A 17,359-nucleotide genomic window follows, 5' to 3' on the forward strand; every position below is an offset into this window, starting at 1 on the left:
TTCTAATGATCCAATCAACTGATCAATACTCGTAAATTCAGCAGCACAGACAGGAGGTCTAATGACAGCCAGACTGTGCGTGTGTGAGTGTGTGTGTGTGTGAGTGTGACATTTTATTGGTTGACTCCTGATCAATTGATTTGAAGGTGGAGGCTGATGTGGTGAGCAGCAGGATGGAGGTGTCAGTGATTACTGTGTGTGTTGGTTTGATTCTGCAGACAGATGGACCCCCCCCCCCCCCCCCCCCCCACCACACACACACACACACACACACACACACACACACTCTCTCCTATTCACCCTGAAAATGCTGTCCATGCTGAAGGTGGAGTCTGTAATTGTGTGTGTGTGTGCCAGGAATTCCTCACAGACCAGTAGGAGCCCTGTTCCATCAACAGAGCCTGGTACCAGTTCTGAGCTGGTTTGTGTTTGGAGCTGTAAAGTCCCATCACCAGGACCTGTGCAGGACCTAAGCAGCTCCAGAACCTCCTCAGTGATGACTAGAACCCTCTAAAGCATAACTTGAACCATTGGCCTAAAGGTAGATGTAAATTTACAGAACCCCTAGAACTTCCTGACTGACAGACCTCCTGTGGTTGTTGGAATGCCCTTAAGGGTGACGAGAACAACCTAAAGGCATGTAGAACCTCCATAAGACCCTCAGAACCTTGTCAACATGTTAAAACCTCACTTGAAAACGATAGGACCTCCTATAGATCTTCTTTATACTGAAAAGATGGCTCACAGTCACCCAGCACTCCAACATCTCACACGTGTTCAGTCACCACAAGAACCCCTAAAATATGATGAAGATGTGGAACCACACAACAGACCCAAATAAACTTGGTAATCGACTCGTCAGGGCTTCCCCACACCAGGAAGCTGCTGCAGGAGAGTGGTGCCTCGATCGATGTGCTGCGACTCTCTTTGTACTGTTGCTGAAGTTTGGTGCTGTTCTGAGCATTATTTGTGGCATTTTGATGGTGGTTTCTTGTTGGAGGCGATACTGCAGTGTATTGTTATCCTGCGGTCATTTCTGAGGTTGCTAAAACTACGTAAGCTAGCGGTCTGCTAACTTGATCTCTCCCTTTAAATAACCACCAGGAGGTTCTCTTTTAATGGACCTCTAGAACCTCAGTGATGACTAGAACCTTCTAAAGTATAACTGGAAACATTTTCAGAGCCTCCTGACTGAACAAACCTCATGGACCACGCTGGCTACTAGAAACATCTTAAGGATCAGTAGAACAACCTAAAAGGCGTGAAGAACCCTGCAATGACATATAGAACCTCATCAAGGAACTCTAGAGCCTCACAAAGCACCTTTAGAACCTCCTGTACGTCCAGTAGAACGACCTTTGGGGAAGCTAATCTGTTTTATTTAAATATTCATAACATCTCTCAAGTAGTATATCAGTGACAAATGGAACATGTTGAAGAACATCTAGAACCTAGTTTTTCACCTGTAGAACCTCATGGGGGGGATTAATCGGCTGGAGGTCTGCATGAAGATGTTCTGTTGATGATCATAAGATATTTGTTCTAACACCACTTATATTCATAATGACTGTGTGTGTGTGTGTGTGTGTGTGTGTGTGTGTGTGTGAGGTGACCTGGGTGCTGCAGCAGACTGGATCTTTTAGGGGAACGGTCCATCAGTTTTATAAATCCTTCTTGTCTGTGTTTCCAGATTAGATCCATGCAGTGGTTAGCTTAGCTTTGCGTGAGTGGAATCAGAGGGAAACTGCTAGCTTAACTCTATCCAAGCAGATAAACTTCACCTACACGTGTGGATGGACAAGAGTACATAACGGACCTACAGCTCCGGTAGAAGTTCAGATCTCACTTACCTCAAAGGAAGGTGTGTCATGTTGGCACGGGAGGATTCTGGGTAATGTAGTTGTAACAGTGAAGCTGCACAACAGACAGAAGAATAAAAATCTATTTAATGTAAATTGTCAGTGTAACGATACAGCTGATATTAATAGAGCTTTATATTTAGACTGCACACACACACACACACATGCACACACACACACACACACACACACACACACACACACACACCATCTGCTTTAAATTAGCCTGTTGATGTTTTCCCATGACCTCACCCTGCATGTTCACATTTGTGCACACACACATACACACACACAGCTCCTGTTACTGTTGTAATTCGTAGTAAATCTGTGGGATTGTTGTGAATCGTTTCAGCAGATTATTCCGAGAACATCTCCAGATGGACGATGACTCGTTAAAGGAGCAGTATGAAGGATTTAGTGTCATAAATGAAATATAATCTTCATTACGATGTTTTAATTCTATTTAATCTCAATCTATGACTCGTTGTGTTTTGTTACATCTACAGAGGAAGTTCCTACTGGAGCCCAGAGCAGACAAACCACACACTTACTCTACAGGGAGATTTCAGTGTTTGTAGGAAGGCTGAGATGAGGGGTCAAAATTTCATGAAACCAGACGCTTTTATTTTGGCAGTATGTGGGCGTGGCCTCATGTCATGTGATCTGACCTGCCTCCCCTCAGGTCCCTCCCCCTCCTCCAGTCCCAGCTTGCTGACTAAGAGTCTCTCTCTGGAGCCGTCCTGCTCGCCGTGCAGCCACCAGGGGGCACTGGACGCCGATGCGCCCCAGCAGATGAGCTCTGATCCGGGGCCCAGCTCCTCCTCAGGCCCCGCCTCCCTGGAGGGAGGGCCGGAGCTAACAGCACGCTGCGGCTCAGCTAACGGACTGCTGCTGGTCAATGATACGGGGCCACCGGAGCTGCCAGCTACAACAGTAACAACACAGAGCAAGAGCAGACCGCCACTGCCTGGCCCGAAGCCTCAGGGTAAAACTTCATTTATATTTGAATGTTGACATTAATCTGATTATTGATGACATTAATGAATTCATGATCCCGCCCTCCACAGTCCCCCCGAAGCCCCCCCACCTCCAGCAACAGGCGGGGGTGTTAAGGCCACGCCCCCGAGTTCCGGACAAGGCCCTCCCCCCTCCTCCACCCTGTAGGCCCCTCCCAGCAGACCCCCGAGGGGCCCGGACTCCCCCCATACACGATGATGGCACGGCCTCCCCCACCTGCGTCCTGACACTGATTGAGAAGTTTGAGCGGTGAGTTGTGATTGGTCGAAGCAAGATTGATGTCATCAGCAAAGGTTTATTTTTTTATTTGTTGTTTGTTTGTGTTTGTGCAGTGAGCAGATCATCGTGGTCCCTGACATCACTGGGGGGGCTCTGTGTCCCCGGCTCCCTGAACCCGCCTCCAACTCCTCCCGGCCTTCATCACCACCATCATCATCATCATCATCATTTGCCCCTCCCCCTCCTGATGATGAGCTACCCTCTGAGCTCAAAGCTCATGATGACATCACACAGGGGAATGAGGGGGAGGAGGGTGCCAGTGACTTGCCTGATGAAGATGATGATGACGATGATGATGAAGAGCTGGTGGCAGTATGTCGTGACGACATCCATCAAAAGCGCCTTTCTATGGAGTCAGGTTACAGCGCCTCAGAGAAACACCTGGAGGATGATGTGGTTGCCGTAGAGATGAGGGAGCAACAGCAGCAACAGCCGCAGCAGCTAGACCAATCAGAGCTCCCCTCTGAGCGTCTGTCCCTCCCCTCCTCACAGACGGACGGGAAGCTGGCCAATCGGGACAGTGGCATCGACAGCATCAGCTCTCCGTCGCACAGCGAGGAGCTCTGCTTTGCTGGTGTGGATGACGGGGGTGTGGTCTACTCCTGCAGCCCCGCCCTCCTGCCCCGCCTCTCCAGCTCGTCCTCGTACGCAGGGGACGGAGGAGAGGGGGAGGCGAGGGGTGGAGCCAGGAGGAGGAGGGGGTTCTCTGAGGAGGGAGACAGCGACCTGGAGGAAGAAGAGGCAGAACTTACACTTGTGCTGCCTCCGCCAAAGACTGATAGACAGGACTCCACTGAGGTGAGACAGGAAGAGAGAGAGACACGGGCACAACCAGAACACAACAGAACACAACCAGATCACAACCAGAACACATCCAGAACACAACCAGAACACAACTAGAATACACGCCACCTACAGGAGGGAGGTCGGGGGGGTGCCCCATGTCCCAGCGGGTCGGGTCCTGGGTCAAGTCCTGGGTTGAACCCTGGCCCGGGGAAAAAAGAGTCAATCACTGACAATGATCAATAACTCAACAGATAAGCTGCCCCCACTGATATCACCCAGTAAAATGCATTGTGGGTAATGTAGGCGGCAGGTTGGACAGGAAGAAGAATGCGTTGAATAAAAACATTAAACAGCTGTTTAACATTCACTAATGGCGGACTGTCTCTCAATCTCTGTCTGTCTGTTTCTGTCTGTCTCTCAGCTGTCTGTCCAGCAGAGGGTCTTCAACATTGCCAATGAGCTGCTGCACACAGAGACTGCCTACGTCTCCAAGCTCCACCTTCTGGACCAGGTGAGCCTCATGGTGTGACCTCATGGAGACGTGTCAGAGTGTACCTGCAGGACTCACCTCTTCTCTCCTCCTGCAGGTGTTCTGTGCTCGACTCCTGGAGGAGGCTCGCTCTCGCTCGTCCTTCCCCTGTGACGTGGTCCAGGGGATCTTCTCCAACATCTGCTCCATCTACTGTTTCCACCAGCAGTTCCTTCTGCCGGCCCTGCAGAAACGCATGGAGGAGTGGTGAGCACCTCCTCTCCTCTCCTCTCCTCTTCTCTTCTCTCCTCGTTTCCGTTTCTGGTGAGCGTGAGTGATTGGTAGTGGTGGATGTCGCGTGGCGCAGAGTTTTGAATTGTTTGCTGTCCTTGTTAGTCAGATGTTCACCTGTATGTGCATGATTAGGTAAGCTTTTTTTGTACTTTACTGAGTGACCGACGAATCGTCTAATCGACTAATTGTCTGGTGGTTTTGGGAGGGAGGGTGTCCACCAAGACGCCGCCTCTGTCTATCCGGCACAGAGTGTGGAAAGTCCCACCGATAGTAGCGTTAGTGTGGAGGAAGTTCTGCTGGCTGCTGGTGAGCAGGTGGGACACAACAAACTCTGCTTTGCATCGTGGATGAATAAAGCAGTGGCTGTGTTTGTTAAAGACGAGCCTCTTGTTCATCAGCTGGTGCAAAGTGGAGTGTTTGTCAGAGATTTGTTTGTGCAATTGTCCCCACTGTCTGCTCCCTCCACGCCGTTCATTCCCAACTAGCTGTTGAAGAACGAGCTGCAGAGATTCAGGAAGTTTGCCAGCGGCTTTAAAACAGTGAGTTTGGGGTATAAGGACCCCAAACTGAAACAAGTCCAGCCTCTGAGGTGGCAGGTGTTCATGTTCTTGGACTCACCCACACAAACACTGGAGGTGTCCTTCAGAGTGAAATATGGTGACGGCTCTTACATGGTGTACGCAGCTCAGGACAGATGTGTTTTGAATGTAGAGATGTGGGTCATAATTTTACGGCTGTCCGCACAAACAGCAGGCGGCAGCCCTGGGCCTGTGGCCTCTTCCGACGGCGGCACTTCTAGTGCTCTGTTTAAAAATAATGAAGTAGGCAGGGAGTGCAACAGTTTTATCCTCCACTGCTGCATGGCTGGACAGGATCTACATTTCCCAACCTAAGCTCCAGACTAATTTGCTGCCACATAAGCCAACTGGGTCTTTGGCTTCGCTGACCACCATTTTGTTAATTTACCCTTGAACATCTGGCCAGGTGAAAAGGTTCAGTCTTACTGGCTCTTTAACAGCAAGCTCCTGCAGGACACTACATTTTGCCGGCACGTTCAGGGTTTGTGGCAAAAGGTGAAACTTCAGAAAGTAAACTCCAGTTCTCTGAAGCTGTGGTGGGATGTGGGTAAGGCACAGATTGGTGTCTTTGCCCAGCAGTACACCTCTCATTCAGCTGCTAAGATCAGAGCAACAGTTCAGGAACTCGAGGTGAGCATAAAGAGCATGGAAGAGGAGTTACAGAGACTCAGATCCAAATAAAGGCCAACTGCTGTAGGAGGTTGGCGTTGAGCTCCTTCCTGCAGGAGAGAGTGAAGGGGGCTCTGGTAAGGTCTCATTTCCTTCAGTTGAAGGACATGGATGCCCCAACCTCTTTCTTTTTCAACTTGGAGAGTTCGGTGGCACAGAGGAAACAGGTGACCTGCCTTGAGCTGCCAGGAGGAAGAGTGACCACCAGTCCAAATGAGATTAGGAGCCATGCAATGGACTTTTATACAAATCTCTTTGGGGATGAGCAATGCAGGATGGTGGGCTGTGAGGAGCTCCTGGAGGGGTTTCCATGGCTCAGTGATGGAAAGAAAGCTGCTCTGGACATAGAGCTGACTCTGGAGGAACTGATGGCTGCTGTCAACCAGATGGCATCGGGACAAGCACCAGGGATTGATGGTCTGATGGTCTGTTTCAGGACAGGATCTCTTCCTGTTTCCTGTAAGCATGCAGTGCTTTCCCTGCTGCCAAAGAAAGGAGACCTGGCCTTGCTAAAGAACTGGAGGCCAATGGCCCTCCTTTGTACAGACTACAAGGTGCTTTCCAGAGCCGTATCAAACAGACTCAAAGACGTCCTGGAAATAATTGTACATCCTGATCAGACATACTGTATTCCTGATAGGACAATCATGACAACATTTTCCTCAGCATTTGTATTGTCTCTTTGGACCAGGAGAAGACGTTTGACAGGGTGGATCACTCCTATTTGTTTTCTGCACTGAAGGCGTTTGGTATTGGTGATGGTTTTTTTGGCTTGGATGAGTTTGTTGTACAGGGATGCACAGTGTATGGTGAATATGGGCTGAGTTGGCCAGTCCTGGTAAGGCATGGGACAGGGCAGGGTTGTCCTATCTCAGGCCAGCTGTACAGCTTAGCCATCAAACCTTTTCTGTGCAGACTGAGAGATCGACTCAGTGGGCTCTCACTGACTGGCACTTTCGATCCTGATCATGGTTTGCCTACCCTGTCTGCTTATGCAGACGATATAAATATTTTTGTCTCCAACCAGGGTGATGTTCAGGGTTTGACACCCTGTCCTTATATAAAAAGGCAACATCTGCATGGGTGAATTAGGCAGAAAGCAAAGCTTTGTGGGTTGGACACAGTAATCATCAGGCAATGTCAGGTCTGTCTGGAGGAATCAAATGGGAGAAAGAGGGACTGAAGGTGTTGGGGTGTTCTGGGCAAAGAGGGCTTCCAGAAAAAGAATTTGGAGGGAGTGAAGGAGAAAGTGTTTGCTCAGTTGTCTAAGTGGTTGCTACTCCAACTGTCATATAGGGGAAGTTCTGGTTGCCAATAATTTGGTCCCAAGCTGGTGCTTCACAGCTCATTGGCTGCTGAGAAGAGCTGGCGGCTGGACTACGACAAACACCTGTTCCTTCTACACCCGAGAGCATGGAACTAAGTGGATTGACTCCTTTCTACACCTCGGTTCTGCAGGCTTGGCTGTTGGATGTTTAAGATCAAGCGTGACACTGCAGAGACTCCAGACGTGTGGTTGTTTGAGGAACCTCTGTTCTTAAACAGCTTCATGAGCACACAAACTCTGATGTCTGCCATCCTGTGGGCCAATCTGAGCGGAGCTGGCTGCACCAAATTGGGCCATCGGATTAAGATGACGGCGACACCCTTTGACAATCTGAGAAACAACAGTAATATCACCTTTATCAGACTGATCAATAAAGTGGTGGAGGAAGTCTGTGGACAGAAGAAGTCTGTCCACGCACTGTTGAACTTTATCTCTGGCTCCGCAAAGTTGGCCAGTTGGCTGACCCACAGAAACCAAGCACGAACAGTGGCCAGTGTTGAGCCAGTGTCGGTTCTGAGAGGACTGCTGAAGGCCCGACTGCGGGTGGAACATGCCTACTGTAAAATGATGAAGACTGTGCAGGTTTTCAAACATGTATGGGCTGTTGGGGAGGTGTTGTGCTCTGTGAGGGAGGACTGGGAGCTGGATATACATCTCTGAAACTCTCTTTGTTTTGTTGGTGTTGATTTGGTAGTTGTTGTTTGTGTCGTTGTCATCCTGAAGCAAGTGAATGGAGTGATTGCTTCTTGAAGAGGCTCAATAAAGGGACCTTTAAAACCAAAAGCCTGTCCTCTCCTCCTCCACCTGTCTCTGACTTCCTCTCTGTGTCTCAGGGACTTGAACCCGCGGATTGGGGACATCCTTCAGAAGCTCGCTCCGTTCCTGAAGATGTACGGTGAATATGTGAAGAACTTTGACCGGGCCATGGAGCTGGTGAACACCTGGATGGAGAGATCAGCCCAGTTCAAGACCATCGTCCAGGAGATCCAGGTGACCTTTGTCCTGTGTCTGTGTGTGTGTGTTCATGTGTGTATGTGTGTATTCATGTGTGTGTGTGTGTGTGTGTGTGTGTGTGTGTGTGTGTGCAGAGGGAGGAGCGCTGTGGGAACTTGACTCTGCAGCATCACATGTTGGAGCCTGTTCAGAGGATTCCTCGCTACGAGCTGCTGCTCAAAGATTATCTCCACCGCCTGCCGGAGGACGCGCCCGACTACAGGGACGCCCAGAGTACGCACAACACACACACACACACACACACACACACACACACACACACACACACACACACACACACTCTTAACCTGCTCTGTATGAGAAAATGTATAAACGTGAAACTCTCAGACTAATTCTGTAAATGCAGTAAAGGTTTTAATTAAGTAACAATGAGAGAATGTTGTTGTTGTTATAAAATGGAGGATTGTGAGTGTGCAGCTTCCTCTTTTTCTCTTGTTTTGGCTGACATATATCACCATGTGCTGACGGACCCTCAGTCCTGGTCCTGTTCCTCTGGAACCCTGTTCTGCATGTTTTAGATGTGTCCCTGCTCCAACACACCTGTTTCAAATCATCAGCTCATCATTAAGCTCCATCAGGAAACGCAGATCTGTGTGATCAATATAAATATAATATTGATACAGAAACAGTCTGCTTCTCTCTGCTGGGCTTCATGTGTCCATCATGTCTCTCTGCAGAGTCTCTGGAGCTGATCGCCACGGCAGCAGAACACTCCAACGCCGCCATCAGGAAGATGGTGAGACACACACACACACACACACACACACACAGATACACACACACACAACTAGATCCACATCAAACGCTGTCAGTGTGTCATTAAGCCTCTCTCCATCTTTTTTCGCATTAAGTGTGTGAAGTGCTGAGTCATGTTTCTCCTCCTCAGACGTGTTTTATTGGAGTTAAAGTGACTCAGGTGTGTTCTAGCCAATCAGAGTGCAGGACGCCGTCAGTGTTTCTCTCAGGAAGTGAGATGTTCCGTGTTGTTGGTAGTTTTTCTTCTGAGGGAAACGATCCGGTTTGTCTTTGTGACCTGGTATCAACAGCACCAGCTGTGAGCAGCAGGGGGCAGCAGACCTGCAGGCTCCTGAACAGTAAACAAGAAGAGTCCAGCTGAGACTGAGAGATGGGGCGGTAGTCTGGGACCTGGTCCACTCTGACCCAGGACTCCGAGGGACTGGTCTTTCTTAAGGGGTGGATGTCCCAGAATAGTGTTCTTCTATTTAATGTGTGTGTGTGTGTGTGTGTGTGTGTGTGTGTGTGTGTGTGTGTGTGTGTGTGTGTGTGTGTGTGCACTTCAGGAGAGGATGAGGAAGCTGTTGAAGGTGTACGAGTTGTTGGGAGGAGAAGAAGACATTGTTAACCCGACAAATGAGCTCATTAAAGAAGGACACATCCTCAAACTGTCCAACAAGAACGGGACCACACAGGACAGATACCTCATACTGGTACTCTACTGTCTCTACTGTCTCTACTGTCTGTCTCTACTGTCTCTACTGTCTGTCTCTACTGTCTCTACTGTCTGTCTCTACTGTCTCTACTGTCTCTACTGTCTCTACTGTCTGTCTCTACTGTCTCTACTGTCTCTACTGTCTGTCTCTACTGTCTCTACTGTCTCTACTGTCTCTACTGTCTGTCTCTACTGTCTCTACTGTCTCTACTGTCTGTCTCTACTGTCTCTACTGTCTCTACTGTCTCTACTGACTCTTCTGATTCTTCTGTTTCTACTGGTGATGTGGTAATAATGAGTGACATCATCGTCTCTCCCCAGTTTAACGACCGGCTGCTGTACTGTGTCCCAAAGCTGCGTCTGATTGGTCAGAAATACGGCGTACGTGCTCGCATTGATGTGGATGGAATGGAGGTGAGACATGATCAGCTGATTACTGATGGAGATCCTCTGACTACATCTGTCTGACTACACCTGTCTGACTACACCTGTCTAACTACACCTGTCCACATGTGTGTCTGTGTCCAGCTGAAAGAAACAAGCAGTGCTGCTGTCCCCAGAACCTTCCTGGTGTCAGGAAAACAGAGATCACTGGAGCTACAGGCCAGGTATACACACACACACACACACACACACACACACACACACACACACACACACACACACACACACACACACACACACACACAATGTTAAAACAATGTTTATAATGTAGTGAAACTGTGTCTCTGACAGATTCTGACTCATTGTGTCCTTGTTGTAAATTCAGCATTAAATGTTTCAGCTGAAGTTGTTTGTCTCCTTGTAAAAAGTGTCAGTTTGTGGCAGCATGTCTGTACCAGCCTGTCTGCTTCTGTGGCTAAAGTGCTAAAATCTTACCTGCCAACATTGATCAGCTGTTGTTTTCTGACTGATGTTGCGTGATTGTGTGTCTGCAGGACAGAGGAGGAGAAGAAAGACTGGATTCAGGTAAACGCAAGATAATGCAATGAAGCCATGATGTAACATCGCTCTGAAGACTTCTCACCTGACAGCTGTGTGTGTGTGTGTGTGTGTGTGTGTGTGTGTGTGTGTGTGTGTGTGTGTCATCAGGCCATCCAAGCCACCATTCAGAGACACGAGCAGACAGTGGAGAGCTTCAGACACCTGAACTGTTCTCTGCGAGACGATGAGTCCACGCCGCCTCACTCTCCGGTAACGCAGCTCAGAGCTGACAACAGTTTTCAGATTAAAGTGTGTGAAGTGTATCCAACTGTTACTGTGTGTGTGTGTGTATGTGTGTGTGTGTGTGTATGTATGTGTGTGTGTGTGTGTGTGTCAGAGCTGTGTGGAGCTGGGAAAGAGAGCTCCGACTCCGATCAGAGAGAAGGAAGTCACTCTGTGTATGAAGTGTCAGGAGCCGTTCAACGCCATCACCAAGAGACGACACCACTGTAAAGCCTGCGGACACGTATGACACCTTTATAATCTGTGACATCACTGTAACCATGGGGTGGAGCCTGAGGACGTGTCCTCTGTTCACCATGTTTACATTTAACAGCTGACTGTTTGTCTGCGTCGCCTCCAGGTGGTTTGTGGGAAATGTTCTGAGTTTCGCGCTCGTCTGTCGTATGACAACAACCGAACCAACCGAGTGTGTGTCGACTGCTACGCCATGCTGGTGGGCATGTCTCCGTCACCTAGTACACTACCCAGCAGCGCCCACAGGAGGCGCTCCATCCTGGAGGTTAGTGTGACATCACTGTGACATCGCTGTGACATCACCTTTTCTCTGTGTATAGTTGCAGAAAACTGACGCTGTCCTCCTATCTCTTGTTGCCATAGAAACAGGCGTCCCTGGCAGCAGAGAACAGTGTGATTTGTAGTTTTCTTCACCACATGGAGAAAGGAAGTGGGCGGGGCTGGCAGAAGGCGTGGTTCGTCATCCCGGAGAACGAGCCTCTGGTGCTCTACGTGTACGGAGCTCCGCAGGTGAACATGAACGCCACGCAGTGTTTCTGCACTCATCAAACCAACTAGTTAGAACTGTTATTTCCCATGATGCACTCTGAGGAGTCATTACGTCTCATTCTGTCACCAGGACGTGAAGGCGCAGCGCAGCGTGCCTCTGATTGGCTTCGACGTCTCCCTTCCTGAGTCATGTGACCGCCTGGAGCGACGCCACGCCTTCAAGATCTCCCAGAGTCACCTGACCCTGTTCTTCAGTGCTGAGGGGGAGGAGCTACAGCAGCGATGGATGGATGTCCTGTCCAGGGCTGGGAGGGGGGAGGAGCATCAGGTCCACCGGCCAATCGTGGAGAGTGTGGAGGAGGAGGGGGAGGAGCTAGCAGACGCAGAAGAGGGGGAGAACACGTGATTCTATTGGATGAGGATGGATGGCAACAACAAAGGCGGAGTCATTCGATGAACATTAATGGAAACCAGAACAAAACCGGAACACACACATGCACGAACACACATGCACACATGCACGAACACACACACACACACACACACACACACACACACACACACACTCTGTGTATTTAAAGTGGTTTGTCTGCATGATTCCTCCTCATATCAACACAAGATGGCGTCTCTCTCTCTCTCTCTCTCTCTCTCTCTCTCTCTCTCTCTCTCTCTGTCTGTCTGTCTCTCTCTCTTTTTCTTCACCTGTGATGTAAAGCATGGAGGTGGGCGGAGCCTCTTCTACCACCATCTTCTTCCAGGAACCTGAGGACCCACACCCGTGACTGCAGAACCCAGATTTTCACAGCCACCTGATTCAAACTCCTCCGTCAGCTGTTTGCAGCTCTCTGATTGGATGGAAACAACCAACCATAAAGCACATTTATAAAAAACAGGAAGTAGTTTAAGAGTTAACTCCCTCAGTGATTAGGAGGCTCTACGTTCTCCTCACTGTCCCTTGAGTTCCCTTGTGGGTTCCAGAGTTCCTGCAGTCCAAATTTCTGTCAGAATATGTAAACAAAGACCAGAAGAATCCTGTGGTGAGAGACGGGTCTGGGCCGAGGACAGTGTGACCATGTTCTGGGCTGCATGTGGACTGTGGAGGTCTCATCCATCTGAGCCAGAAGACCAGCACGTGCTTGTTGAACCGGGTCTTGGTTCTGGTCCGAACTAAATGCTGCGGAGTGAAACTTGAAGCGAGCGTGACGCAAAACATGACGCGTCCTCACGCAACGTCCTGCAGAAACACTTGGCCGCTCTGTGTCTCTGGTTTTGTCTCTCAGTTGTTTGTTGTTGCTTTGAGTTCAGACATCATCAGTTTATGGTATTTAATATATTAATAATATAAAACTTTATTCACAGCTCTATGTCAAAATAGACTCCAACATGTTCGATGATGACATTCAGAATGATGGAAATGAAACTAGTCATTGATCAAAGTGAGGAAATAATTAATAATTAAAGAATAAAAAATGTCGGCTCATTATTTTCACTTCAGATCTTTAATTTGGACTTTCTTAAAGGCGCTGACGGTCTCATATCTCTAACTGTAAGAACTGTACGTAGAAATGTCCTCAGTGTGACTGATGATGTCATCATGTATGTGTTAATTTATGACTTTCCATCCATATTTGTAGTTTTCTCAGCTGTTGAACTTCTGTCTTAGTGATGAACGTCTGGTGTTTATGATGATGTCAGCTGGTGACACTTTTATATTTCAGCTGGATGTAAAAAGTTTAAAGAGTTTTTGAAGACGGTCTCTGGGCGGACGGAGACGATGGAGATGTGGCAGGAGAGCCGGTCCGTCTGTGACAGGAAGGAGACTGTAAACCTTCAGACTGAATGCTGAGCCGCTCCTCAGCACATGGACTTGGTGGCTCCTGTTTCCTGGATGTGGGAATCAATCCAGCAGTTAGATGGAGCCAATCTGAACTTTAGTTGTTTTTATCATGTTCACTTGCAGTGGTGCAGTATCCTCTCTGTCTCTATAAACCTTTTGGACAAAGTGTTTTGATAGTGAAAAAAGCAAATATTATTCTGATTATTATTGTTCTGATGAATCTCTCTGATGCTGTGATGAAGTGAAACGACAGACGTGTTGTTGGATATTCTGTGTTTCTCAGTCTGGCTTGTGTTGATGTTTGCTTGATGCAAGAAGAAAACTAAGAGTAAAGATTTGTAAATATAATTTATTCTCCTGCGACCCCACAGTCGTGACTCTGTGAAGGTTCCTAGACAACGCTCGCTGTTCGCCCACACAGCCAGAGCCCAGCAGACAGCTTGGGTCTCAGTGGCAGCCATCTTGCCTCCACAGTTTAGAACAACTTGGTAAAAGGAACAATCAGACAATCCTCTTGTTCTGTCCAAGAGTTTCATGGGACAGATGGACATCAGCTCACTTCAGATGTTGGACCAAAAGACAAGCTAGCACTGCTCAGTAAGCAGCGTTTAATTTAGCATTAAGCATAATGAGCCAGCTGCCAAAATCAATACTCTCAACTAACATGTCTCAGCAAAATGCTATTCACAGGTTGACAACTCTGTGCTTTGCTAAGCTAATAGTTTGAGAAGTTATTTTTTAGCTATAAGAATAATGCTAAACAGCAGCAGCTTCTTCTTTTTGATTAGCATGACATTAAATAGCAGTGAATGTTTTGATGGAGGAAGGCTAGCAGTGCTATGCGCTAACACAAGCTGAACAACACCAAATGTCCGTCTCTCACAGAGAAGAAAAACTTGTTGTTTAGATGAATTCAGCTCGTATTTTATTGGACATCATTTCTTCATATTTATTATAAACCCTCCCAACAAGAAGTGTAACGAAAACATGTTGTAGCCTAACTTCTGCTGTCTTTGTGCTAAGCTATGCTAAGCACATCATCTCTATACTGAACACACACGATATGATCTCCGTCTGACTCTGGGCTACAAAATGATTTGAAACTGGATTTGTTAAATGCCGTCGTCTCTCTGTGAGCTCTGCTGCTCCGTGTGCGGCTCTGGCTGTCTCAGCGGGCTGCAGGCCTGTTGTCCTCCTGTCTCAGTGGGAATGGAAGGAAATGGCCAGTAACACAGCCACACAGTTCCCATCATCATCATCATCATCACCATCATCATCATCATCATCATCACCATCATCACCATCATCATCATCATCTGTAGTCTTGAGTCTTGTGTTGACTAACTGTTGATTATTTTAGCTTTGAGTTTTATTCTCTTTCTGGTGCAAGAGACTTTTTGGAGACTGGTTCTGACCCATTCTGACCAGTGTGTGTATGATACAGTTGAACAGTGGTGTGTTGTATCAGTCCAGTGTGCACTTTCTCTACAGTCTCAGTATACAGAGCTCAACAGTTGTTGGATAATTTATCACATCAGCTGTTGTGTTGAAGTGTTTCTTCTTCTTCTTCTTCTTCTTCTTCTTCTTCTTACTTTTGGACGTGACGCCATGTTTGAGTTCATCGTCCCAGAGGACATTTTAGACACAGATGAAACCACAGTTTGGAGGTCTAACACGTGCTAATGCTACATCAACAAGATGCTTCAGACATGTGAGGACCCTCCAAAGCAAGTTAGCTCTAGCTAGGAGACTACTCTCTCAACGGCTCTCTCAAAGCTTATGATTAGCATGTTAGCTAACCCTGTCATGGGCTTCATACCACTGAATTAAGTGAATCTAATGTTAGTGAGCACAACAGTCAGAGTTCAGTTCACATCAGGATGGTTTGTTGGGCGAGTCACTGTCCTGTGTCAACCAATCAGACGAGGCTTCATCTGGTTTCAGTAGTTAAAGAGACAGTACCAGTCGTAGTTCAGATGTTCTGGACTCTGCCTCACACTTTTGATTTAACTGTACCGAACCTGCTGTCAGTATTCAGCAGAGTTTGTTACTTCCTGTTCTGGTTCTGATGTCAGTTGGTTCAGGAAGCTTTTCTGTCTCCTCCTCATTACAGTATGATCAGCTGTTACCATGGAGACTATCATCACACATCATTGGCTGAGATGAAGCAGAAACATAAAACCAAATCATGTTGATTCATTTCATCAGACACATTTATAACACACAGGTCGACCGGGCCTGACTGCTCCCTGTTGTTGCCATGGTGACTCTGACATTCACAGCTGCTGGCTTCACAATACTGTTACCATAGCAACCATGGGACCCTGGTTACCATGACAACAGCCACCATGGTCTCCTTTCTCTCGATGTAGAGCATGTTGTCTCTTCCTCTCTTCTAGCTCTGCTCTCTGGTTCATCCTGATTATTGAGTATTGATTGATTGATTGCAGGTTACTGGTTAGTGGCCGGCCACTGCCTTCCATCCTGTTCATGTCTGTTTCCCATCATGCTCTGCTGTAAGAACACACAGTGAGAAATGTTAATGAGGTTATAAATGAAATAAAAACATCCAAACTGACACATGACTCACCTGCGTTCACTCTCACTGTCCCACTGGTACTGTAGAACTGATGTAGAACTGATGTAGTACTGATGTCGTACTGATGTAGTACTGATGGAGTAATAAATAATAATGATATATTGATTTATATAGCGCCTTTCAGGGTACCAAAGGACACTTAACATTAACTAAACAAAGGATAAATGGGTAAAGAAACAGAAAAGTTGATTGTTGGGGCTGGACCTTGAGCTGATAGGCCTTATTATTATTATTATTATTATTATTATTATTATTATTATTATTATTATTATTGTTATTGTGGTTATTATTATCATTATTATTGTTATTATTATTATTTTATTGTTATTGTTATTATCATTAGTAGTAGTAGTAGTAGAGAGATGGTTTTTAAGTCTGTTTCCAGACAAGTCCGTTTGATTTCAGCTGGGAGAGTGGAGCTGTCACACAGAAGGCTCTGTCGACCAGGGTTTGAAGTTTAGTGTGCAGTGTGATATAGTACTCTGTGGTACTGATGTGGTAGCAGTACACAGAGAGTAGTACTCTGCAGTAGTGATGCAGTACTGGTGTGGTAGCAGTACACAGAGAGTAGTACTCTGCAGTACACTCGGGACCTGCAGCTCCATCTAGTGACAGAAGAAAAGAAGAGTCAGAAATAAATCCAACAGTTTAATAAATTAATCAGTGAAGGAGAATTCTTGTTAAATGATCTAATAATACTTGCAAAATATTTTATCGAAGGAGAAAATTCATGAATGTTTCTTCACATTTCCATTTTTTTAAAAAGAGCTTTCTATATTTTTTGACTCATTTATAGTTATCAAATATAAAAAGGCTCAAAGTCTTTCCTCTGAATCCCACTGAGTGAAAATTACAGTCGTTCCTTTGGTCTGTTTGTTTTCCTTCCTGTGGCTTTTTGTTTTCTTATATTGTTACATTATAATATTGTTATATTGTACTGAACAAATTCACAAAAAGTGAATTTGTGCTGGTCATTATTCTGCTTGTGAGATTTGTCTGAAGATAAGGTTTAAAAAAATAATAACACGTGTGTGTGTGTGTGTGTGTGTCTGTGTGTGTGTGTGTGTGTGTGTCTGTGTGTGTTTGTCTATGTGCTCTCCTGTCGCGCTGGGATGACGTCATCTGGGAATCCCCCGCCCTGCCCCGCCCCCTCACACACGCTCACTTCCCGTAACAGATGCGACAATAAACAAACAAGATGGCGGGCCCAGCCACTCTCCTATTGGCTGGT

The 17,359-nt window shown here is 47.1% G+C and overlaps 1 protein-coding gene and 1 long non-coding RNA gene across 4 annotated transcripts in view; one reads left to right on the plus strand and one right to left on the minus strand.

Annotated features, from left to right (window-relative positions):
- Positions 1-13,881, plus strand: part of fgd1 (FYVE, RhoGEF and PH domain containing 1) — a 20,530-nt gene extending 6,649 nt beyond the window's left edge. For 2 of the 3 annotated variants that reach the window (XM_037103939.1, XM_037103940.1), the window contains exons 2-18: positions 2,542-2,844; positions 2,927-3,125; positions 3,209-3,953; positions 4,363-4,452; positions 4,529-4,677; positions 8,112-8,268; positions 8,367-8,505; positions 8,970-9,028; positions 9,594-9,740; positions 10,064-10,156; positions 10,271-10,350; positions 10,681-10,711; positions 10,835-10,936; positions 11,064-11,192; positions 11,310-11,468; positions 11,567-11,713; positions 11,823-13,881. In XM_037103939.1, coding sequence (XP_036959834.1) covers positions 2,542-2,844; positions 2,927-3,125; positions 3,209-3,953; positions 4,363-4,452; positions 4,529-4,677; positions 8,112-8,268; positions 8,367-8,505; positions 8,970-9,028; positions 9,594-9,740; positions 10,064-10,156; positions 10,271-10,350; positions 10,681-10,711; positions 10,835-10,936; positions 11,064-11,192; positions 11,310-11,468; positions 11,567-11,713; positions 11,823-12,098 — 3,005 coding nt within the window. In that variant the 3' untranslated portion in view covers positions 12,099-13,881. Of the gene's footprint in view, positions 1-1,696; positions 1,862-2,541; positions 2,845-2,926; positions 3,126-3,208; positions 3,954-4,362; positions 4,453-4,528; positions 4,678-8,111; positions 8,269-8,366; positions 8,506-8,969; positions 9,029-9,593; positions 9,741-10,063; positions 10,157-10,270; positions 10,351-10,680; positions 10,712-10,834; positions 10,937-11,063; positions 11,193-11,309; positions 11,469-11,566; positions 11,714-11,822 lie in introns of those variants that run through there. The other variant, XM_037103941.1, reaches the window with a different exon arrangement.
- LOC119022729 lies at positions 13,859-17,195 on the minus strand. The gene is made up of 2 exons (XR_005076057.1): positions 16,983-17,195; positions 13,859-16,733 (listed from the first exon to the last, which is right to left on the minus strand). It is a non-coding gene; the product is annotated as an uncharacterized LOC119022729 (long non-coding RNA).
- Positions 17,196-17,359: the final 164 nt, after the last annotated feature.

This window comes from Acanthopagrus latus, chromosome 7, assembly GCF_904848185.1.
Source record: "Acanthopagrus latus isolate v.2019 chromosome 7, fAcaLat1.1, whole genome shotgun sequence".
Classification (NCBI taxonomy): Eukaryota; Metazoa; Chordata; class Actinopteri; order Spariformes; family Sparidae; genus Acanthopagrus; species Acanthopagrus latus.